The sequence below is a fragment of the Emys orbicularis genome, chromosome 17 (assembly GCF_028017835.1).
Source record: "Emys orbicularis isolate rEmyOrb1 chromosome 17, rEmyOrb1.hap1, whole genome shotgun sequence".
NCBI classification, from domain to species: domain Eukaryota; kingdom Metazoa; phylum Chordata; order Testudines; family Emydidae; genus Emys; species Emys orbicularis.
Window position 1 is genome coordinate 20,575,163 of NC_088699.1, and position 24,808 is coordinate 20,599,970.

At 50.9% G+C, this 24,808-nt stretch overlaps 1 protein-coding gene across 1 annotated transcript in view; it reads left to right on the plus strand.

The window, feature by feature from the left end:
* MMP28 (matrix metallopeptidase 28) overlaps window positions 1-24,567 on the plus strand; it is a 45,093-nt gene extending 20,526 nt beyond the window's left edge. The window contains exons 4-8 of the mRNA XM_065418443.1: window positions 12,185-12,406; window positions 17,053-17,298; window positions 18,859-19,008; window positions 20,282-20,449; window positions 24,185-24,567. Coding sequence (XP_065274515.1) covers window positions 12,185-12,406; window positions 17,053-17,298; window positions 18,859-19,008; window positions 20,282-20,449; window positions 24,185-24,567 — 1,169 coding nt within the window. The remainder of the gene's footprint in view (window positions 1-12,184; window positions 12,407-17,052; window positions 17,299-18,858; window positions 19,009-20,281; window positions 20,450-24,184) is intronic.
* Window positions 24,568-24,808: the final 241 nt, after the last annotated feature.

Below are 24,808 nucleotides of genomic sequence, written 5' to 3' on the forward strand. Positions count from 1 at the left end.
TCTCACTGTAAAATAAACATCTTTTCTGGCAGGGAAGACACAGCTCCTGGATCCAGGCCATTGAGTGCCTTGAAGATAAGGACCAAGACCTCTCATTGTTTCTAGCTCGGCTCAGGGAAGGCTGCTTGGAGGAGGGGAAATTAAGGCAGGCTGGGCACATCTCTGGGACTGATGGCTACTTAGGCCAGGCTTGGAGGCTCTCTTTTAGGACGGCTTCCAACAAAACCACGGTCCTTAAAACTGGACCTGTGCCCCTACCAGGAATAACAATGGGCACAATTTGCAAAGGGGGATGCTCAAAGTGCCTTGATTTTCAAAGTCACTGAGCAACTGCAGCTCCCATTGAAATCAGCGGGTGTTCCAGATTTGCATTGACTCTGAAAATCCGGATGCTTTGCCCTAGGTGCCTGTATATGGGTTTGCACCTCTGTAGTGCCTCCCATCGGAGACTCTCAAAGCACCCTGCGAGGAGGAACGCACTGTCAGCAGTCTGGGTGTATGTCTGTCCATTGAGTCAATTGCTTCAGACCGTCTGGTCATAGATTCGTCGCTACAGGGCTGGATTTGCCTCTGAGCTGGGCACGCCTAGCGCCAGACAAGTCAGCACTCCCATTTACCCTGCCCCTCATCTCCCGTCAGCTGCCTTCCAAATACGCCCGTCCGTAACGTGCTTTGTGGGGAGAGCGGGCTGGGCGCAGCTGTGCCTGGGACATGGGAAAAGTTAATGAGCGATTAGGTAAGTGCCAGTGACATGTCTGCATCTGTTTTAGCGGCGGAGGTTGGTGGTGGGGTGGGGAATGTTCGCCAGAGGCAGCACTTTCCCCCCCGGCCGGGCAGGATTGTTACACGCAGCTGGTTTCTCTACAACAAAACGTGACTCTTCTTCGCATCTTTCCTACAAACTGTATCTTGGCAGGGCTCCACGCAGATAAGACGGAGCAGTTTGTAGGCGGGGGGGCGGGGAAGCAAACAGGATTTAGGCAAGGCAGGTTTGCAGAGGAGACCGAGGCAGGCAGGGACACGGAGAGGGAGTGGGCTGCAGAGGAGAAGGTGCTGGGAGGAGAATGCTAAAGAAGAGGGAGCAGGGAGAGCTGTAGAGAGACCAGGAGATAGACAAGAGCAGGTCCATGCAGTCGTGGGGGGTGATTTGGAACAGGATCCTGGAATGACTTGAGAGCCAGGGGCAGGGGTGAAAGTAACTTAAAGGACTTACCGGTACGCAGGGGTGGGGTCCTGAGCTGGGGGCGGGGCCTCAACTGGAATCCCCGGGCCCTTTAAATCGAGATTTAAAGGGCCCGGGGCTCCAGCTGCTGCTACCCGGAGCCCAGGGCCCTTTTAAATTGCTGGCCTGGGGAAGTTGCCTCCTGCCGGTACGGTCGGCTGTGTACTGGCTCTTGCCGGTACGCCGTACTGGCTTGCTTTCACCTCTGGCCACGGGGTTGGTCTGGGGAGGGTGCTGTGTGTCTGTGCTACTCTACACATCTCCGAAGGAGAGCAGCAGCGTTCTGCCTGATGCCGGAGTCCAGAGAGCAGGGGCTTGGGGCGGCTGCAGAGAATGCCTGGTGCACCGCTGAGAATCCTGACCCTCAGTCCCCTGCTCTAAGCCCTGCTTAATGCACCCTCCCTGTTCTGGCTTGCACAGCCCTGTTCTCTCCCAGGAAATCTGGGCTGTGCATCCTTGCTCCTGGGATGAGGCAGCAAGACCTGGTGGAACTGGATAAGGCTCAGAGAAGGGCAAGAAAGATGATCAAGGCTATGGAATGGCTTCTGTAGGAGGAGAGACTAAAAAGATGAGGGCTCTTCACCTTAGAAAAGAGACAGCCATGGGGTGTGTGGGGGGGAAGATGATAGAGGTCTATAAAGCCATGGATGGTGTGGAAAAAGTATATGGAGAAGTGTTATTTACCCCTTCACCCAATGCAAAAACCAGGGGGCACCTGATGAAATTAATAGGCCGCAGGTTTAATACAAACGAGAAGTACTACTTCACACAAGGCACAACTAACCTGTGGAACTCATTGCCAGGGGATGTTGTAAAGGCCACAAGAATAACCGTGTTCAAAAAAGAACTGGATGTGTTCATGGAGAATAGGTCCATCAATAGGCATGGTGATCAGGGACAGAACCCCATGCTCGGGGCAACCCTAAACCTCTGACTGTCAGAAAGCAGGAGTGGAAGACGGTGGATCACTCCAGAATTGCCCTGTTCTGGAGTGATATGGGCCTGAAGCGGCGATATGGGCCACTATCCGAGACAGGACACTGGGCTAGGCAGACCATGGTCTGACCCAGTATGGCAACTCTTATCTTCTTATGATGCCCCTTGCACTGTTTTACATGACTTCTCTCCCTTTGTCTTCCTTGGGCTGGGTCACTGTCACCGTTCAATGACAGAGCCTTGGCAGCGTTCACAACAGTGCCTCTCTCTGGTACAGACCCCCAGGGTTAATTTGGGCATCCTGAAGCTGTACGTGGCAACTGTTGATCCTTTCCTGACGCTGGTTTCCAGTGCGTCTATTTCTACCTGATCCCTGGTGATAAAGCTGAAATGACATATGATGTGTGCGCGTGCGTTTGAAATGTCCAGTCCGGTGACTTCATCCTCGGTCTCAGGCATGTTTGCCTTGCTTAGGTGCTCTGCCCACGTGGTGCCAGGAGACCTGCCTAGCAGTGTCCCAAACCAGCCTCATAAATGCAGGCTCTGATCCACTACTGACAGTAGCTACCCTCTTGTGGCCCCCATGTGAGATGCTGGATGGAGAATCCAGGTTAAATCATTTTGTCTGGCCAGAGTCTTGGCAGCAGGACACACTGCGGGTGGGAAGTGGTCCCTTGCATCCTCAAGAGCCTTGGAACACTTTACAGATCACGTATAGCAATCTTTCCATTCTTCACTGAAATGCAGCCACCTCTGGGGTGGAGGGCAGCAGCCATCGTGGTGTGGAGGGAGAGGAAGGATTGGCAGGGAACCCTTACACGTATGAGATCTTCAGTGTACATGGAGACTAGAGAGGACCTTATCTGACAGACCCATGTGCAGGGAGCTGCAGGGAATCCCAGTGTGTCGGCCTTGCAGGGTTCTAGGCATTTCATATTTGGAGCTAAGCCCCCCAGCCCCGAGGTGGATCAGGAATTGGAATGCTGTAGAATCCATGGTGCCTTGAGAGGAAAACCTGGCAGAGAGGCGCATTCTCCCCTTGCCAAAGGGTGTGTGAACCCCGTTAGCCTGGTGGTGGCGGTGTAAATGACGCTGGGAGCTGTGTCTCTCGGTGTCTGGGGACAGCTGGGCCCGGCTGGCTCCGGAGCGATGCCAGCAGGATGGGGTGTGAATTGTACAAACGCCACGTAACCTGCTGGGTTCCGTGAGTGCCCCCAGAAACTTGGGGCCTGATCCTGCCTGGTGCTGGCCACCCCAAGGACTTTGCAGGGGTGAAAGCAGAATGAAAGAGGAGGGGGAGCTGTGGGTGGGTCACTGCTACCCCAAGCCAGGGAGAGGCCACTGCTGTTAGCTGGGCCTCCCCCTGCTCCCACTTACTATAACCCCTGCTTCAGCGGTGGCTCCCAGGATCAAATTCTGCCCTTGGTGATGCATATGGAGTCAATGGTCATGAGGGGTGTGAATCTGAGACCAGAGTCTGACCGCTGGGGTCTAATCCATCCACTGAAGCCAAAGGCGTCTCTCCAGGGATGGACTTGGCCCAGGGACGTCTAAGGGCACAACTGAGACTAAACCCGCAGGAGAAGAGAAATGCAGCGCAGGAGAAATCATCTCTCTAAAGCAGTGGTTCCCAAACTGGGGTTCGCGAAATGTTACAGGGAGTTCTCAGGAAAACATTCCCTAATGGTGGACAGAGCTGTTCCTAGGGACCCCGGGCAGCACGGGGCCAGCAGCCCGGAGCCCCTGGACTTCCAAGAACTAAGCAGATCAAAGCAAGCATATCTATCACACTGAGGAGATCTAAACTTCAAGACTCCTTATTAGAAATGGAAAGGGAGGTGGTTATTTTTTGCTGTTTTTAAAATTAAATAGGCAGCTAGTGTTGTTTTTAAAATTATTATGAAGAACAAGTTTAAGCTTTGTTGTAATGTGCGTTGTTTGCCTGGACTGCTCAAGACCTGAATGCTTGTGTAGGAGGAACTCTTTGAGTTGGCTTCTTAAATACCTTCCTGCTGTTTCACATCTGACACTCCTTGATGAAACATAGGAGCCTTGTCTTATAACAGGCTTATTCAGAGTGATACAAGCTACGAAAGTGAGATCTTGGAAGAGTGTTGCCGTTTTCATAATGTAATAAAAATACTGTAATGATAAATAATAATTAATAATAGTGTGTAATAAGCAGGTCATAAAAACAAATTTTATATTTCCAAGATCACTGCTTTTATAATTTTATACTCAAGTAAAGGAGAAAATCCCTGGAAATATTCATTTTTAAGAGGGGGTTCGCGAGACTTGACATTTTAGTGAAAGGGGTTCACAGTTGTTAAAGTTTGGGAACCACTGCTCTAAAGCCATAAGCCATCTTCCCTTCCCACCCCCAGATGAGTCATTCCAGAGGGAGGGGGTTGGGGAGGAAGAGTCCCTAAGCGAGGCAATCCGAGTGAGGGGGTGAAGCTTCCAGCATGGCTGGGAATGGAGGAAGTGGGCGAGGGGAGACACGGATTCCTCAGTTGGCTCTTCACGTCCCATCAGACCGGCTTCCTCGCGGGTGGAATGGACCAAAGCCAGGGAGGATGCTAAGGGATCAGAGTAGAAAACAGAATAATCCATGAAGTCCTGCCAGATGTTCCCTGTCTGATCCCTGATGATCCTTCCTTTTCCTCTCCACCCTTTATTATCATCATTATTTATTTCTATTGTGATTGTGCCATGGTGCTAGGTGCTGTACAAAAACAGAGCAAAGAGATGGTCCCTGCCCCACAGATCTTACAGTCTAATCCCATTACAACTACAAGCCTCTATTGAGCCTTCCCAGCCTGTTAGGGGATGTTGTGAAGGCCAAAACTATAACCGGGTACAAGAAAGAACTAGATAAGTTCATGGAGGATAGGTCCATCAATGGCTATCAGCCAGGATCCACTCCCGGCTCCAGCTCCGGTGTCGGGGAGGGCGTGGACATGGGTAAGGAGGGGCACAAGGTAAAAAGTTTGGTGACCACTGTCCTAGGGGATGGCTGGGAGCATGTTTGCCAGTGTGGGTAGACAGAGATGTGCTAGATTTGTTTGAGCTAGTGCATTAAAAATGGCAGCGTAGCCAGGGTAGCACCAGTGGCAGCTCTGGCTAGCCGCCTGTGTACATACCAAGGTGGGCCGGGTGGATTTGCACTCAGGCAGCGAGTCCGAGCTGCCGTCTGCGCTACCCCAGCTACGCTGCTATTTCTAGCACACTAGCTTGAGTAGAGCTAGCACGTCTGTCTACATGTGCTGTGTAGACGTGTCCTTAGAGGGATAGCTTGCAATTCCATCACAGTCCTCGCTACGCCGCTGGAACGCAAAACCAAAACGGTTCCATTCTGAAAATGCCCCATTTGGACATTCTTGAAACATTTTCCCCATGTTTTTCCTCCCCTAAAATGAATTTCCTCACAATTGAGAGGAAATGGCATTTCCCTACGGAAAACTCTAGACATATGAATTTTGACTGACTCTCCTGGCCAGTCCAGCTGCATCTTCCAAGCCTGTTGAAACCATTTAAGTAGTCTTATTGCTAGCTGCATTGGTACTAGGCGATTTCTCCCCCCCGGTCCTCCCCTCACAGTGCTCCTGTGTGTGCGGACAGCTGATTGCTCGTTGCATTCTCCATCACTGGCGATTTTAAATCGAGATTAGCTATCTTTCGAAAAGATCTGCTCTAGTTCCAACCGCAATTAGTTTGGGGCAGTTCTCCTGGCCTGTGTTATACGGGAGGTCAGACCCGATGGTCCCGTGGTCCCGTCTGGCTTTAGAATCTATGAATTGTGCTGACGTGTGGGCGGGGAAGGGGAAGAGAAGCCGCCATGTGATCCTCCCAGGGGAACTGCCGAGAGTGGCTGTGGCAGGACAAAGAGTGATTAGGCCCAGTGGCTGGGAAGCCAGACCCTCCAGAAGCGTTCTGCTGAGCTCATTGTTTATCCTGCTTTCAACAGGAAGCAATCTGTCTGACCCGGGGGTGAGCTTTGTTGGAAAAAGGGGAACAGTCGCGATGGGAGCTTCTATTAGGCGACAGTCTCACCCGTGTGCTCTGCAATGCAAGTTCCCGATTACAACACGCTGTGGATAAAACACTGTTGCATCACAGACAGGGCCGGCGCAACCCATTAGGCGACCTAGGTGGTCGCCAAGGGCACTACAATTTGGGGGGCGGCGACCACGGGGGTATTTTGGCGGCGGGACCTTCCGCCGCCTCTGTGGGGGGTGGCATTTTGGGGCAGGACCTTCCGCCGCCTATGGTGGCAGAAAAGCGGGCGGCGCTCCTGATCACAGACTATGCCTTTGTTAGTCCAAGTGAACAATGGTTTAAACGCTTTGTCCCATTCGTTCCCTTTGTGCGTTTAACTCTCCTGGGGCAACGAAATCCGGCCCCAGCTGGTTTAATTTTCCTCACATACTAGCGTCTTGTTGCAAGGATGGGTTACAAACGCTGCAGGGCAAGGTTTAAATCTGGATTTAAAATCTTCAAGGATCAAGGCCCAGATCCTCAAAGGTAGTTAGGTGCCTACCTCCCATGGGAGTTAGGTGCCTAAAATATCTCTGAGGATCTGGGCCCCAGTTCCCATTGTTGTACCAGAGTGAATAATGACCGGTCCACTAAGGGAATTTCTCTGGCTGTGACTGAGGCAGATTCAGCCCAATGTTGCAAATGTCTCTAACTTATAGTTTTGTAAGCTTCTTTCCCTGTCCTCCCCCACCCCTGAGCATTTGGCTTAAACTCTCTGCCGATGTCTCTTTAAAGTAGCATCTCCTTAGGGTTGTACAATCTTGCATTTTGGGCTCCCGTGCCATCAGGGTCATGTATTATGTCTGTTCTCAGCCGGAGTGATGCTGGCAGCAGAAGGCTCAGGAAAGTCCGCTTCGGTGTTTAAAAATCCCTTGTTCTCAATTGCATTTGACAGTTTATACCAGGTGTAAAATGCTTTGCGCCTGTGTCCGCTTTCCAACCAGTAGAGGTGCAGACATTCTCCTGGGGGATGCCCCATAAGGCAGAGTTATGTGAAGCATTTCCAAATGCACAGTTCCCATGTCCTGCGTCCAGCTGGCCGGCTGGTTATTACTGCTGGCACATGTCATAGCCTAGGCCACTCAGCCCTTATGTAAATCACACGTGGAACCAGGAATCCCCCCCCCCCCCCCCATAACTGACAGTAAATGCTTTTCGTCCTTTGGCTTTTGCATGTATATGTGTAGAATTCCTCGGTTGCTTGGGACCCACAGCTGGTACAAAGGAGATTTGGTCCATTGATGTTCATAGGTCCATTTACTTTATGGTGCTACACTGCGCTTCGGAGAGGAAGGATGGCCTAGTGGTTAGGGAGCTACCTAGACTTTGGGAGACCTAGGTTCAGTTCCCTACTCTGCTATAGACTTCCTGTGTGACCTTGGGCCAATCATTTAGCCTCTCTGTGTCAGTTCCTAATGGATCAAATGGGGATTCTAGCACTGCTTTCCCTCATGGGAGGGTTGTGAAGATAAATGTATTGTGAGATGCTCAACTACCACAGTAAGGGGTGGCTGGCTAGATGGAAACTAGCCGAGGATGTAGCTAAGTATGTGGCTAAAACGCTATGAAACTACGTTGCAATGGACAACGTAAAGTGTCTTGTAATAGAACCGAAAGAACTCATGGTGCCAAATTTAGAACATGCTCATAGATTCCCAGGCCAGAAAGGACCATTGTGATCATCTAGTCTGACCTCCTGTCTAGCTCAGGCCAGAAAATGGCCCCAGAATTATTCCTAGAGCAGATCTCTTAGAAAAACATCCAGTCTTGATTTAAAAATTGCCAGTGATGGAGAATCCACCACAACCCTGGGTAAATTGATCCTGTGATTAATTCCCCTCACTGTTAAAAATGGACGCCTTATTTCCAGTCCGAATTTGTCTAGCTTCAACTTCCAGCCATTGGATAGTTTTGTACCTTGCTCTGCTCGGTTGACAAGCTCAAGAATTGTAGTTCTAAGTATAATGAGAACGTGAAACCTCTGAGGTTCCAGGTCCACTTGGTGCTGGCAAAATGCAAGTTTGATCCTGCTGAATGTTTTAGCTAGTTCTTACCCCCAGCCATCCTAGTATTGTAATAGGGCAAGGAGAATACGTTCACCTAGGCCTCTTTGGGCCAGATCTTCTGCTGCTGTAAATCAACGCAGCTCCTCTACAATCTAGTTTACTTAGCACAGTTTCCACTATGTTAGAAATGTAATTTAAAAAAAAAATCCCGTAAAAAAACAAAGGTTGAAACTCATAGTGGGGGCGGAGGAATGTTCATGAGACTGCACAAAACATCAGGCAATTTGTCTTCATGGAAATCTGAACCCCGGTAGGAGCAGGGGCGGCTCTATGTATTTTGCCACACCAAGCCCGGCAGGCAGGCGGCTTTCAGCGGCTTGCCTGCGGGAGGTCCACCGGTCCCGCGCCTTCGGCATACCCGCCGCCGAATTGCCGCCGAAACCGCGGGACCAGCCGACCTCCCGCAGGCATGCCGCTGAAGGCAGCCTGACTGCCACCCTCACAGCGACCGGCAGGCTGCCCCCCGCGGCTTGCCACCCCAGGCACACGCTTGCTGCGCTGGTGCCTGGAGCCACCCGTGGGCAGGACTCCCCCTCTCCAATGCAACTTTTTCCCCAGAGATTCTGGTCTCTACAGCTGGTGGTTCGGATTTAAAAATTTTATTAAGATGATGATTAAAAAAAAAAAAAGTGAACGGTACAGAGTTTAAGCATAGAAGTTTCTGGTTATCAGGGAATAACGTACAGATTATTGAGGGGTGCGAAGTTCGGTTTAAGATCGGGTGGCGTAAGGAATACATAATCCCCAATATCCCCGATTGGGGGTAAAAGGTTGATGGGGCAAAGTACAGACATTGAGATATGAGGGTATGATGTTCGTATAATGGCTATGTTCGGGTGTGGAGTATAATGAGTGGATATGATGATGAGGATGGGTTGACCCTCATTTGGTGAGATTTAATGTTCAGGGAAAGCAGTAAAAAGTCCTGTGGCACCTTATAGACTAACAGAAGTATTGGAGCATGAGCTTTCGTGGGTGAATATCCACTTCGTCGGATGCATGTAGTGGAAATTTCCAGAGGCAGGTATAAATATGCAAGCAAGAGTCAGGCTAGAGATAACGAGGTTAGTTCAATCAGGGAGGAGGAGGCCCTCTTCTAGCAGTTGAGGTGTGAACACCAATGTTCAGGGAGTTTATGGTTCCAGTTCATATGATCCAATGGAGAAGTCTCTTGGAAACGGCTCTGTTTCCCCCACAATTGAGTGGAAACACGGAGGTTGCCGAGTGCTTTATGTTGGACACCTAGAAACCAATGCCCCCCAAATTAGCGTTGACTTTTGAAATAATAGCAATCCTTAGCTCTTATCGAGTGCTTTGCACCAGTAGATCTCAGAGGGCTTCACCAAGGAGGTGAGTCTCATTGTCCCCACAGCACAGATATCTGCCATAACTCATCATTTGTATGAGGGTAGCTCGGGGAGGTCCTGGTCAGGGATCCGGGCCCCAGTGTGCTGCAGAGGCGTATAATGAAAAGATAGTCCCTACCCCAAGGAGTTTACAATCTAAGCATGTATCAAGGGACAAAAGGTAAACCCAGAAGAGGAGGGGAAGGCCAGGTGACAGTGAAAGGATCCTGTTTGATATAACAGGGCAGTGGTCGGACCACTCTCTGCCTGGTTTCCCCAATTGTAAAGGGGCTGGGCAATGATTCTTACCTATCTTGGAAAGCGCTGTTGGATCCGTGGATTAAAAACACGTTACACAAGTGCTAGTGCACTGGTGGTGGATGAATGTAAACGCTCCCGTGTTGCTTCTCAGCCTCAGCCAGCCTGCTGGGTTTGAACAGCAGCATTGTTGCCTAATGACACCGTAGCTGATCTTAGCCCCATGGCCAAGCAGGCTGTGCAAGGAGAAACCTGCTCTGCAGAATTCATCTCTGCTGGCCAATACCAAGAGCTGCCGCTCCCACCCGGTGCTGCCGCCTGCGTGATCTTAGCTCAGCGGCTGCTGTTACACATTTTAATCCCGTTCCTTCCTGGGAACACATTTCAGACCCACCCAGATGTTGTTCAGGAGTGGGAGCTTTGTGACCGAAACCTGGCTTTCCGCGTGTACAGTTAAGCGATGTGTACCTGAAATCTTGCATTCCTTTTGGGCTGCCTTACCGGCCACACCCCCAGCCTCTCCCATGTGTTTGAGGTCATTCCCCTTCCCACACCTTTGCTATTTCTTTCCGCCTGCAGGGCAGTTGTTTTCAGCAGCAACCTTGTTTTCATTCCCTGAACCCCACAGGTGGTAAAGCTAGTTATTGGGCCCGATCGGCAGCTCGTGTAAACCAGTCTAGATCCATTGACTTCAATAGAGCTGCACCCGTCCACACCAGCTGAGGATCTGGCCCTCTACGTGCACTTACTCCGCTTGGCTTTGGGGGGGCAAACGCCCTCGTTCAGGCTGGGTGTCCCACTTTCTTTCCTAACTCGATCAAAACACCCCTTGGCTTCAAAATGCTCAGCTCTCCAGGAGCGCAGCTCCCTGGTGGGGGAGCCTGGGGTCCGATTCGGTGGTGGTGTAAATGGAGGTGAGCGTTACACATTGGGGTGCGGCGTGCGCATGTGCCAGCGGTGATGTGACTTGCTCCAATTCATGGGCTGTCAAAAGAAGGGTGACCAGCCGGCTAGAAGGGAGGCGTGGCAAGAAAAGCAAGGACAAGAGGGTGTGAGAGAGAGCCAGATCCTGATCTCGGTGGAAATCTGGAGTCACCCTGTTAAAGCCAGTGGAGTTCTTGTGGATGTGCCTCAATGCAACGGGGTTCAGAATACGGCCCAGACTGAGTTGGTGGCTTTATCTTATGCCCTTTGGTCAGCTGTTTTGTCCATGCTCCCTACCCAGTGGTATTTGCCTGCCTTCCATGTAAAATCAGTAGCAACAGCGAAGCCCCTAGTGGACTCCATGGGGTCTACATACACTTGGGCTTTATCCTTCTCTTTATTGTTATTTGTATTACGGTAGCACCTGGGAGGCCCATGGTGCTAGGCTCTCTGCCAACACATCACAAGGAGAAGGTCCCTGCCCCACAGAGCTTGCAATCAAAGTATAAGACTCCTCCTCTCACTGGTGGTGCTGCTCCTGATTGGTGAGAGGAGAATCACACCCGCTAACACTCATGTCTAGACCAAGTAGGCGCCAGGAGTGTCACAGGCATCATCCCTTACTTGGGCTCCTTCATCCCTCGGCAGGAGTCCCATTGAAGACAGTGGGATTTACCGCAGGGATGATCTGCTCCGTTATGTTTACAATACGCTGTCTAAGGGACAAACTAGGTATCAGGCCCTATGAGATCGAAGTGCATAGACCTTTTCATCTCCTCGCTGCCCTGGGTGCTCCATTGCATTGCCCATGATTGTTCCCTTGTCTGGCAAACCTTTGGGGGTGGTAGGCAATGGAGATCCTGGCGGCTGAGAAGAGATTCAGTGGGGCCAAATCCTGCTGTCAGTTTTACTGGTGTAAATTCAAAGTAACCCCACTCAAGGCAGTGGAATTATTCCAGATTTATCCTCTCGTGGCTGAGATCTGAATTTTGCCCGGTGTGTGAACCGGAGGAGGTGTGTTGAGCTGAAAGACACTTCAGATCAACAGGGCTGGATTCTGATCTCATTTACACCAATGCAAGTCACTCCATTAAAGGAACCTACTCCAGATTAACTCTGTTGTACCTGAGATCAGGATCTGTAGGATTCCTGAATGCACTGTTCAGTGGAGGTGAAGTATAGGGTGGGTTAGGGTGAATAGGGTGCTGGGTCAGGAGACAGGACACTTGCTTCTATTCCTAGCTCTAACATGGGCAGATCACCTTTCTTCTCAGTGCCTCCATTTCCCCATGTGTAAAATGGGTATAATGATCCCAGCCCTCCTTTGGAAGGTGCAGTGAGATCTGTGGATGGGAAGCATGATGAAGGCATAAAATAAACCCTCCCTCTTGCAGGTGGAAAGTGGTACAAGCGGCACCTGACCTACCGGATCGTGAACTGGCCTTGGTATCTGCCCCAGCACCAGGTGCGGCTGGCGGTGAAGGCAGCTTTCGATCTCTGGAGCAACGTCTCATCCTTGGTGTTCTGGGAGGTGCTGGACGGCCCTGCTGACATCCGCCTGGCTTTCTTCCATGGCGACCACAACGATGGACTCAGCAACGCCTTCGATGGGCCAGGTGCTAATCGCTCCCTCATCGTAAGCTTCTCTTTTACACCGGGGGCTCTTACCAGGCAGCGAGCGAGGGAGGGAGGGGTGGGAAGGGGAAGAGGCTTGTGATCCTCCAGTGCCGCCCCCATGGGCAGATCGGCTTAGTGTCTCTGGCCAGGACTAGCGCGCGATGGCTGAAGGAGAAGGATGCGCCTGACGCATCATTCTGGGCTGTCCTATGTAAGACATGGGGGTTCATTGTCCTTCTCTGCTTGGCACGGGTGAGGCCTCATATGGAGCGCTGTGTCCAATCCTTCACGATAGATGGGGACAAATTGGAAAGAGTCCAGAGGAGGGCGACAAACATGATCAATGGTTTAGAAAACCTGACCAGTGAGCAAAGGCTAAAAAAACAGGACATGTTTAGTCCTGAGACAAGACTGACCTGATAACAGTCTTCAGATATGTTAAGGGCGGTTATAAACAGAACTGTGATCAATAGTTCTCCTTAGCACAATGGAACAAACAGCCTAGGGAAGTCATGGAAGTTCTACACCGGAGGTTTTCAAAAGGAGGCTGGATAGCCATCTGTCTTGGATGGTTTAGTCACAACAAATCCTGCATCTTGGCAGGAGGTTAGACTAGATGACCCTGGCGGTTCCTTCTAACCCTGTGGCTCTATGATTCGATGTCTACTGGAGGTAGGACACAAAGTTACGGGCTTGATCTGCAGCAAGGAAGACTTGGGTTAGCTATTAGGAAAAATCTTCTCACTCTCAGGGGAGTTTAGCTCTGGAACAGGCTTCCATGGAAGGTTGTGGAATCCCCATCATTAGAAGTTGCACAAACACCTGTCAGGGCTGGTCTAGCTTTACTTGGTCCTGCCTCAGCACAGGGGCCTGGACTTGATCGCTCGTTGAGGTCCCTGCCAGCCCTGCATTTATGATTCTGTCTCTCTGATCTCACTCTGGTGCAAGCTCCACTGGCTTGGATGGAGTTCCTCCTGGTTTACACAGGTGTAAGTGAAAGCAGAATTGGGGCCACGCTGTCCAATGGAAACGGAGGCAGGGATTTAGGGGGGTAGAATGTAATCTTTATTTAGCTGGAGTTTGGGTAGGACACTGGGACTAACTACGCAAGTGCCTTTGTCTCACTCCTGTCTACGTACTGAACAACACTAGTGCTGCAAAGTGTGACCTGAGAGCTTTCCTGGACACAGGCTCTCAAGGACTTGGGACAGATCCTCAAATGGTGTAAATCAACATAGCTCCCTTGACTTTGACGGATCTAGGTTAATATACACCAGGCATGGATCTGTGCCCTACTTTTTATTTCTCCTCCGAAGCTGGCTAGTGGTAAGGTGTGGGCCTCTCATTTCTGGGGTGAGGCTACAAATTCCACGCCTTCGAAACCCGAGGTTAGCTGCAGATATTTATTCCTACTGTCCTGGCTTTAAGGAATTTGTGATTCCTTAGAATTTGTTATTAACAGGCAGCATGTTTAAAACAAACACAAGGAAGTACTTCTTCACACAATGCACAGTCAATCTGTGGAACTCCTTGCCAGGGGATGTTGTGAAGGCCAAAAGTATAACAGGATTCAAAAAAGGATTAGCTAAGTTCCTGGAGGACAGGTCCATCAATGGCTATTAGCCAAGATGGTCAGGGATGCAACCCCATGCTCTGGGTGTCCCTAAACCTCCAACTGCTTTAAGTATCTGACACTGGCCTCTCTCAGAGCCAGAATACTGGGCTAGATGGGCCATTGGTCTGACCTGCTATGGCTCCTGTTCTGTTCTTGTGTGATGAATTTGTGATGTCAGTTATTAAACTGCGCTGCGGACTTTCATACAAATCCGGGACCACAAACTTTTCACAGCTTGGGCTATTTCCTCCCAAGCCCATCACATCCCTTGCTAAACCATTCTGCTCTGTTATGTCAGGGGCATTTCAATCCCCGTAGCCTTCAGCCAATGCAACATAATAGCTCCTACCACGTTACTACAGCATGCCTACTCCCACGCCCAAGCGATTAACCCACGTGATAAAGATCTTCATGCCAATTTCAATGGAACAACACACTCTACAGATAAAATCGCCTGTATTTAGAAGTGAATAACAGAAATCATTTTAATCTCACTATTGCTAAAGAGATTAGGCCACAATATCCAACCGTCAGCCTTTTATTTATTTATTTTTTTAAAGGCCTGGTTTTAATTCACATTTTAAAAATGTATTTTAGGGACAATTAATTCAAACTATCCAAATGACCAATGAATTTAGTTTTAAAAGAACGGTTGCTTTTGGACTGAGCCCTTTTTTTATTATCCCTGCAAATAAGGGATTCTATTTAAATGCTGTCAGACCTGTAACGACCCTGATACACACATCACTTCTTGGTGCCTTAGATTCCACAGGTTTCAGAGTGGCAGCCGTGTTAGTCTGTATCAGCAAAAACAACGAGGAGTCCTTGTGGCACCTTAGGGACTAACAAATGTATTCGGGCATAAGCTTTCGTGGGCTAGAACCCACTTCATCCGATGCATAGAGTGGAAAATACAGGAGCAGGTATAAATACACAGCACATGAAAAGATGGGAGCTGTCTTACCAAGTGGGGGGGTCAGTGCTAACGAGCCAATTCAATTAAGGTGGAAGTGGGCTATTCTCAACAGTTGACAAGAAGGGGTGGAAATCACTTTTGTAGTGCAAATGAGGCCAATGCAATCAAGGTGGCCCATTCCAAACAGTTGACAAGAAGGGGTGAGTATCAGCAGGGGGAAATTAGGTTTTGTAGTGATTCCACCTTGAATGTTTGTGGCGCATGAAAGGAAATGACTAGCTTGTGAAAGGGAGCCAGCAAGGCTTTACCCAAAGGTGAGTGGTTCAAATCCAGCCAAGGTCAGCTATAACCAAAATGTCACGTTAGCTGGGATTGGATGCCAGTTCCTATTGGTTTCAGAGTAGCAGCCGTGTTAGTCTGTATCCGCAAAAATAACAGGAGTACTTGTGGCACCTTAGAGACTAACAAATTTATTAGAGCATAAGCTTTCGTGGGCTACAACCCACTTCTTCGGATGCATATAGAGTGAACCATATATTGAGGAGATATATATACACACACATACAGAGAGCATGAACAGGTGGGAGTTGTCTTACCAACTCTGAGAGGCCAATTAAGTAAGAGAAAAAAATCTTTTGAAGTGATAGATCTCATCAGAGATCTACAACCTATCCTGAAAGATGATCCTTTACTCTCACAGATCTTGGGAGACAGACCTGTCCTCGCTTACAGACAACCCCCCAACCTAAAGCAAATACTCACCAGCAACCACACATCACTGAACAAAAACACTGACCCAGGAACCTATCCTTGTAACAAAGCCCGATGCCAACTCTGTCCACATATCTATTCAAGTGACACCATCATAGGGCCTAATCACATCAGCCATACCATCGGTGGCTCGTTCACCTGCACATCTACCAATGTGATATATGCCATCATGTGCCAGCAATGCCCCTCTGCCATGTACATTGGCCAAACCGGACAGTCTCTACGCAAAAGAATTAATGGACACAAATCTGACATCAGGAATCATAATACTCAAAAACCAGTGGGAGAACACTTTAACCTGTCTGGCCATTCTTTGACAGACCTGCGGGTGGCTATCTTAAAACAGAAAAACTTCAAAAACAGACTCCAACGAGAGACTGCTGAGCTGGAATTGATATGCAAACTAGACACAATCAACTCAGGGCTAAATAGGGATTGGGAGTGGCTGAGCCATTACAAACATTGAATCTATCTCCCCTTGTAAGTATTTTCACACTTGCTTCTTATCAAACTGTCTGTACTGAGCCATCTTGATTATCACTTCAAAAGATTTTTTTCTCTTACTTAATTGGCCTCTCAGAGTTGGTAAGACAACTCCCACCTGTTCATGCTCTCTGTATGTGTGTGTATATATATCTCCTCAATATATGGTTCACTCTATATGCATCCGAAGAAGTGGGTTGTAGCCCACGAAAGCTTATGCTCTAATAAATTTGTTAGTCTCTAAGGTGCCACAAGTACTCCTGTTATTTTTGCAGTTCCTATTGGGCTGATTTCCATTTCCCAAACCCACAATTGACTCTTGCTGGCAGACTCAGTGGAGAGGTCAAGGACAGAACAGGAGGTTTGGCATGAGTTGCTTCTATAGGTAGCTTCTCCCCATCACTGAGGAAGCAAATTTTCCCTGCCTAATACATTCCCTGATCTTCTACCTTTGGGGCTGTCTGTCTCCCACCAGTGTTCTCTCACTAGCTGCCACTGTATCCAGAGGTGGTGTTAGCCAACTGGTTGGCCCCAAACAGGAATGTTTTTGCCCCCCCCTTACACCTCGCCCACCCCCTAAAAAAAAACCAATTGCGTTATTTCCACAACCCAAAAAGTTTACCAGCACAGCCTGTACTAATATACTTGTTAAAAAGTCCATGTTAAATAAGATGATTGATATTTTAGGGGTAATACTAAATCTAAGCAATTGCTCAGTCTACGTATTCCTAGTGCCACCATGGACTGCATCCTTTGCCCTTTTGTGCCCAGACATCCCTCGCCAATTGTAGAACAGGACTGGCACATGCATGTGACCTTTGCGTCAGTTGTAACCGCCTCCGCTCCTCTCTTTCCACCAGGGGGCGCCCTGGCACACGCGTTCTTCCCCCGCCGTGGGGAGGCGCACTTCGACAGCGACGAGCGATGGTCCCTGCACAGCGGCAAGGGTCGCAACCTGTTTGTGGTGGTAGCGCACGAGATCGGGCACACGCTGGGGCTGGAGCACTCACCCGTCAGGAGCGCCCTGATGTCTCCCTATTATAAGAAGCTGGGCAAGGACTTTGTGCTGAGCTGGGACGACATCCTTGCTGTCCAGAACCTGTACGGTGAGCACGGCTCTCCTGGATCCCCTCTGTCATCTGTTGGCTTGCGTGTGTGTTCTCTCCATGTGCTGCCCCAAGCTCTGCACAGGTGGCTGACCCCACAGGCATCGAGAGTGCTACCAAGAAAGACCACAGACGCGGTTTGGTGGCGAAGGCGCTCGGCCAGGTTTATTGTCAACGAAGTACGGTACTAGCACCCCGTAGATTCTGCAGGTACACTAACACCTGTATGCCCATTACAATAGACCGGCTCAGTCAGCAGCGGGACTTTCTACTGCCCCCTAGGCTGGACAAAGGGTTAAGACAAGGTACCCTGACATTTATAGACGGAGACAAACAACTGGGATAAACAACTCACATACCACCTGACGTGTTTCATGACGTCTATTTGTTACCTCCTCTTGTTCCTTATACCTTGGACAAAACATCCCTATTCATTGTTTTGTCAAACCAACTTCTCTTGTACTAGACTGGGGTGTATCTGTACTAGCTGGGATATCTTTATGTAAATATCTAGTGCCTAGTCAACTAGCAACAACTTTGCCAAGTTCATGTACTGCACAATGAACTTGTGTGCATCTGTTTTAATCCATGGCCTGACTTTGGTTCACAGCCTCTGGTTCAGGCCTCAGATCTTGCAGCAGGCCCAGTCTCTGACTCGCTCTCTGTTACACCCTCTTGTTTCACGCTAGAACCGGGTGAATGATGGAGCTTCTGGTTCTCTGGCAATTCTGAAAAGGTCAGGGATGGGTGGGGGCAGGGAATCGTCGTCTGATCAAAACCAAAAGCTGTCAGAATTTCAGGTGAATTGAAAAGTAACAAAAAATTGTTTCAGCGACATTGAAAAGTTTCATTTAGATTTTGACCATTTGAAAACATTTCTGATCTTAAAAAAAAAAAAAAAAAAAACGAAGTTAAAGGAAATTTTGGAACAAAAAGTTGCTTCAAACTGGAAAATTGAAATGTTTCAGGGTTTGTGGATTTTGTTTTTAAACAAGTCAGTGAAATTGACGTGAATTTCCAAACTGTTTCGGGGTAGTCAAATCTGCATCTTTTGCCGAAAAAAATGTTTCAGCTGAAAAGGTTTACCCAGCTCTAGTTCCTTGGTCTAGTTCCTTGTTCGTAACCTCACATCCAGATAAAAGGCTTGTGTGATGTCTAAGTGCATCTGAAGATCACCCCTTTTCCTGGGTTTGCCGAAGCCCTGGGGGAACTCTTTGCCAGAGGATATTGTGAAGGCCAAGACTATACAAGGGTTAAAAAAGAACTAGATAAATTCATGGAGGATAGGTCCATCAATGGCTATTAGCCAGGATGGGCAGGGATGGTGTCCCTAGCCTCTGTTTGCCAGAAGCTGGGAATGGGTGACAGGGGATGGATCATTGGATGATCACCTGTTTTGTTCATTCCCTCTGGGGCACCTGGCATTGGCCACTGTCAGAAGACAGGATACTGGGCTAGATGGACCTTTGGTCTGACCCAGTCTGGCCGCTCTTATGTTCTTATGGAAGCATCCCCTGTGCAGCCACTCTACACATCTCATAGTTTTCCTTTCCATCGCAGGAAAGCCTTCCAAGGGCTCAGCCGTGCGGCTTCCTGGGAAGTTATTTGCTCATTTCCAGGACTGGAGCCCTGATTTTCCAGGCGACGATCAGCTGCAGGGGAGCCTTGGCTCTTATTACTGCCAGTCCTTCTTTGACGCTATCACCATCGGTGAGTCTCCCACACGCAGCTGGAGCCCTCTCCCCGCTGCGCCGCCCAGCCCTCCCTCCCTTGTTGCTTGTCTTTTGTAGGCGTTCGAGATGGAAAAGACAGACTTATTAGACCCACTGGGCCGTTTCCCCTCCAGTTGGTGCTGGCGGAGACAGTGTTAATAACCCCCCTGGGGGATCAAGTCTAGGGTACCATTGAAAGGGTTGAGGAAGTAGCACGTGTGTGTCCTGAGGAGAGGTGCGCAGGGAAAGAGAGAGACATGCCAAGTGGGAGAACTGCTGTGTTGGCCAACACACCAAGGGTTGAACTGGGGACCTCCAGAACTAAAAGCAGGAGCCAAGGGTGGGACTGTGACAGACTCCTATCCTCTGCAGATCAGGCACAGAGGGGTAGACCTGTAGCATGCTCCCCAGTGGGGTACCTAAGTACACATGGTAGCGAGGAAGAAGGTGCGAGGAGGGAGGAGTACAGAGGGACGGCAGAGCAGATGTAGTAGGAAATTATCTCAGTGATGCAGAGCCTTGAAGGTGAGGGCCAGAAGAATGAACTTGACGCAGGAGGAGAGAGACGATGTGGGTAAGGTGGTATCTTTTATTGGGCTGACTTCTGTTGGTGAAAAGCAGGCGAGAAAGGGGAGTAGCCTAGATGGAGCGACAGGAGAGGAAGACGCCTTCCACAACAGCAGTGTCTATGGATTGAGAGGAGAAGCTGGGAGGCCATGGAGGGGCGGGTGGCTGCAGGGATCAGGGGGAGAGAGGACCGAAGGGTCGGTGCTGTTGGGTAGGGATGGGGGTTAGAATGGCGTAGCAGAGGAGCTGGCAGGGCTTGCACGGAGCCTGAATGTGTGGAGAGGAGAGGTGAGTCAAAGATGGCCTCGTGGTGAGGAGATGGGCAGGTGGGGTTGTGACTGGACAGGGAGCAGAGGGCTTGGGAGGAAGTGGCGGGTTTGCCATGGCATGTTCAAGGTGCCTGCAGGGCACCCAGGTGGAGATGTCGGGGCAGAGAGCTGGAGCTGGCACACATGGGGCTGGGGCTGGCCCTGGAGAAGATGAGCTTCCCCAGGGTGAGTGAGGAACCTGAGTGTGGATCTCTGGGGGAAGAGGCAGATACGTTGGAGGGGCAGGAGAGAGGCCTTTGCTGTAGTGGATTTGCACCTGCTGCTTTCTGTTCTGGGTGGGGCGCAGAGGGGGGCCCGTTGGCTTGCAGAGATAGGACCCCCTGCTCAGGTTCGCAAGGCCATGCTCCCTCTAACTCGGTTCCCCCTTCTGCACAGATGCAGATCACAACCTTTACATCTTCAAAGGCCACCACTACTGGGTTGTGGCGAAGGGAGACAACGCCACCGACCCACAGCTGCTCCAGACCCGATGGGCAGAGCTCCCAGCTGGCATTGACGCGGCTGCTGTGTCGGAGGCAGACGGGAAATTCTACTTCTTCAAAGGTAGCCAGACCCAGATGAGGAGGAGCAAAAATCTCCCCCTTGTGGCTCTGTCCTTGATCTGTCTGTCCGTCCAGAGCATGGCCTGGTGCACCGGGCTCTAGACTGGGAGTCGGAACTCTGGGTTCTGTTCTTGTCTTCGCCGCTGACCTTGGGCAAGTCCCCTTTGCTTTGTTGCGCCTCAGTTTCCCCATCTGTAAAATGGGGAGAATGACACTCACCCTCTTTTGTGAAACTCTTTGAGATGTAGGGGTGGAAAGCACTTTACAAGCGCTAAGCGTTGTTGATTAGCAAGAGGCCAGTGCAGAGCTCTTAGCCCCGAGTGTTACAGGGGTTCTGGCTGTGGTGTTAGGGACCGCGATGTAGTCCCCCATCTGACTTTGAACTGCTGCAGCGGGCTGACTTACTGGACATTTAAAGGGGCAGCTCAGGGTCGTTCGTGCAGGCCCAGGCACTCGGCTGCAAAGGAGAATGGATGTCAGTGTGACATTGGCTTGTAATTGTAACAGCTTGGAGGCTGTTCAGAATGGGGGCTTTGTTCCTACAGCAGGGTGGGGCCCAGCAGTCCCTCTTCCCTCCCTCCCCTCGCTTCCGCCCCTCCTTGCAGGGCTAGGATCAGAAACAGCCTGGGAGCGGGGCAGGCTCTTTGAAAATAGTTTTTGTTTTTCTTCCCTGGCCATAACCCATAGTCCAGTAACTGAGTGCCTGGTGCTGAGGCTGATGGGACAGTAGGAAATCAGCCCAGGTGCCGAGGGCCTGCGGTTGCGGGGGAAGGAGTTGCTGCTGTTCTTACTGTTTATTTGCATTGCCATAATCACCAGGGAGGGATCAGGACCCCAACTCTGTGTGCCAATGTAGTTGTACCGTGCTGAGCACAAGGGGGCCCAACCATAATACAAATTAATAACGATAACCCACCCGCCATTGGCAGCTGACAGCGCTTTGCAGGCGTCGCAGTGGAAAAGAAGAGGGCTGCAAAGGCAGGCCATGGCTACAAGGATTGTCAGGGAGGTTCTCCCTCTGCATGAGCTCCCTTGCAAGGAAGGATGGTCTAGCGGTTAGAGCAGGTGGTGGAAGAGCTGGGTTCAATTCCTGCCCTGCCACAGATTTCTTTCATGACCCGGGACAAATCACTTAGCCTCTCTGTGCCTCAGATCCTCATCTGTACCATGGGGATAACAGCGCGGCCTGGCCTCACAGAGGTGTGGGGAGGAGAAATACATCAGAGATTGTGGGGCGCTTGGACACTACGGTAACGGGTCCATAGTAGACAGCCAGAGTCCAGTGCCTTTAGCCAGCGATTGCAGAGATCTCAGTTTACAGCCCAAAACGCCGACAGGGGACATTTCCCTTTGATCTCCGGGGTCCCCGGGATTTCAGTGCACGGCACCGCTCGGGGCTCGTTAGCCAGAGGTGCACTAAGGGGCAGTGGAGGGCTCACTCTGTGTGGAGGATCCCAGTAAGGGCTGGTCAGTGCATTCACCGCTGGTTGCATCAGTCCGGCCATCCCTGAGATCCTTGGTTTTGCTCCGGAACGATTGGTTTGGCATTGAGCTGCTGCGCACCAGCGGCCCCTACGGGAAGCAGTGGGAATAGCAAGTGCCCAGCCGGTTGTGTATTGTGTTGGTTTTTGCACAACATGGCAGCCCTGGGGCCTCTGGCAGCAGGAACAGGAAGAGCAGGGTGATCTTGCCTCACCCCTGCCCTGGAGGGATCTCCTCACAATGGCTGAGAGAGGAGATTAGCCAGCAGCCCATTCAGTCCATCTCTAAGGAGGCCAGTTCCACTGCATTCATCCACTAGGGCCCGCCTCATTTAGGCTGCATGCCCTTGGGGAGAGGGACTGTGAACTCCTCTGTCTACTGGGTAGCACAAAGCGCTCCATAAATCCTGGTCAGAGACTAGCTCTTCTCATGTGGGTTTCGGTCCGTGCCCTGGAAGAGGCGAATGGCCCTGTATCCCCTTGCCAGCCCCTTCAGCCTGCCTCTCCGCCCGCTTCTGTTCAGGGGTGGGGCGATGGGAGTGGAAGACCTAGAGTTTATTGAGCTGGTTGGCCTGTCGGGATGGCTGCCCTATCTGCTGTGTGTCTGGCAAGTGACGCGCACTTTGGCACCGAGTAAATATAATCGGGATAAGACAGGTGTTTGTAGCCTCGGACTTGAGAGACCTGGATTCAATTCTCTGCTCTGCTACAGACTTCCCGAGAGACCTTGGGCAAGTCACTTAGCCTCTCTGCACCTCAGTTCCCCAGCTGTACCATGGAGATAACAGCCCTAGCCTGCCCTGCCTCACCAGGGTGTTGGGAGGAGAAATGCATGAAAGAAATTGTGAGGCGCTCAGGTATTACGGTGCTGGTCACCCTATAAGTACCTTAGGTAGGATATCCCGAGCAGGTGCGTTCTCCCTTGTGAGCCCAGAGCTGGGTTTGATCACAGGTTTCCTGAGCGCATCTAGGCCCTTCGCATTCCACGTTCGCCCCTTAGGATCCTCTGTTGTTGCGCATCGATTCATCTGTGAGGGGGACATTAGTTGGGCTGTTTTCTTTTAATAATAAACCCCAAACCTGTAAGGATCCCTCTTCCCCCTGGGAATCGCTCAGGGATTCTGATGAAGGGCTGGGCAACCTGTCCTAAATTGGACAGCACTGACACCTGCTGGTTGTTTGTCATTAAGAAATCTACGCCCATCTCCTTCCTCCCTTTGAGTCAGCCTCTTGTAGCCATGTCCTTGATTTCCCCCCCACCATTTGTTTTCATTTGACTGACAGCCAGTTTGTTTTCATTTGATTGACAGCCATCAACAGTGTAGCCGGCATGTGTGCCCGGCACTGGGGGGGGCATGGATAGATTGATGGTCCCAGGACCCAGGGGCTCTGCAGCAGCTGGCTACGGGAACTAATAATATTCCTGTGGAAAGCAGCTTCCCCAGCTCTGCCCATGATCTCAGAGCGGCTGGGTGTGTCTGCAGAACTAGTCCGCTACCAAATGCAGGCATTAGGATTCAGGGTCCATGCCCACGGCGGGGAATGGGGGCAGGCAGGTCTGACCTCTCGTAGCTATTGTTTGCAAACTAAGGTGGGCAGTGCTGGATGTGGGCACCACCCACAAGGTGTTCATCCTTCCGAGGCAGATTATCTGAGTTCTGTGCAATTCACACGGGGGAACCGGCCCCAGATCTGAATCCCAGCTCAGGGTGTGGGACCCCCCGCAGCGTAGTGCTGGGCCACAGACGAGCCTGCTGCATGCAGCCTTGGGTCATTTAGCTCGGCAGGAAAGGCTCCCGCTTTTAGATCCAGAGGCGCCTCCTGCCGGCAGCCCACTTGGGGTGCAGTGTTACATTTGAACCACAACATCATCTGTCCTCCTCCAAATACCTGTTTGACCTGCCCATGTGGCCTAGTGGATAGAGCACTGGACTGGGACTTCGGAGACCTGGGTTCTATTCCCAGCTCTGCTACTGGCCTGCTGGGTGACCGTGAGCAAATCCTGTTGCCTTTCTGTGCCTCAGTTTCCCCATCTGTAAAATGGCAGGAATGGTGCTGCACTCCTTTTGTAAAGCGCTTTGAGATCTGCTGATCTGTCTATTATTTATTAACTACACACCTGTGAGAAACCAGCTCCCATTGTCAAAATGCTGTTGATAGATCATGGCTCTTGACTTCCCTGCCGTGTGTCCTGGCCCCTACACAGCCTCCCCCCTCAGCGATCCTAACCAGCTTTGTCTCTGGCTTCTCCCCAGGTGGCCGATGCTGGCGATACAAAGGGTCCGCCCTGGAGGCGGGATTCCCCCAGAAGTGCAGCACTCGCCACCCCGACGCGGCCCTCTATTTCCAGCAGCTCCGCCACCTGGTGCTTTTCAAGGGCCCCAAGTACTACGTGATGAGCGAGGAGTCCCTGCAGGTGGAGCCCTACTACCCCAGGAGCCTGAGGGACTGGAACGGGGTCCCGGCCGGGGTGAATGGCGCCCTGACACAGCAGGATGGCTTCGTGTACTTCTTCAGGGAGGACCAGTACTGGAAGTTCGACCAGGCCAAGCTGCAGGTGGTGGCGACGGGAAAATGGGCCGCCCAGCTGCCGTGGATTGGCTGCTGGGGCAGGAATTCCAGTCAGACTCTCTTCTGATCTCCCACACGATCGGACATAACCAGGGGCCATGCTGTGCCTTCCACCCCCCCTCCACGCATTGATGACAAGGGCACAATCTGGCCCTGAATGTGGCATCAAAAAGATGGCGGCTGATCCCCATCTCCTGCCCTGCTCTTTACCAGGAGGGCTTTTATTCAGATACACGTTTCTCTTACCACGTCGTCTTTCACCCAGATACCTCTTGTCAATGATCTACTTGAACTCCCATCTCCGGAGC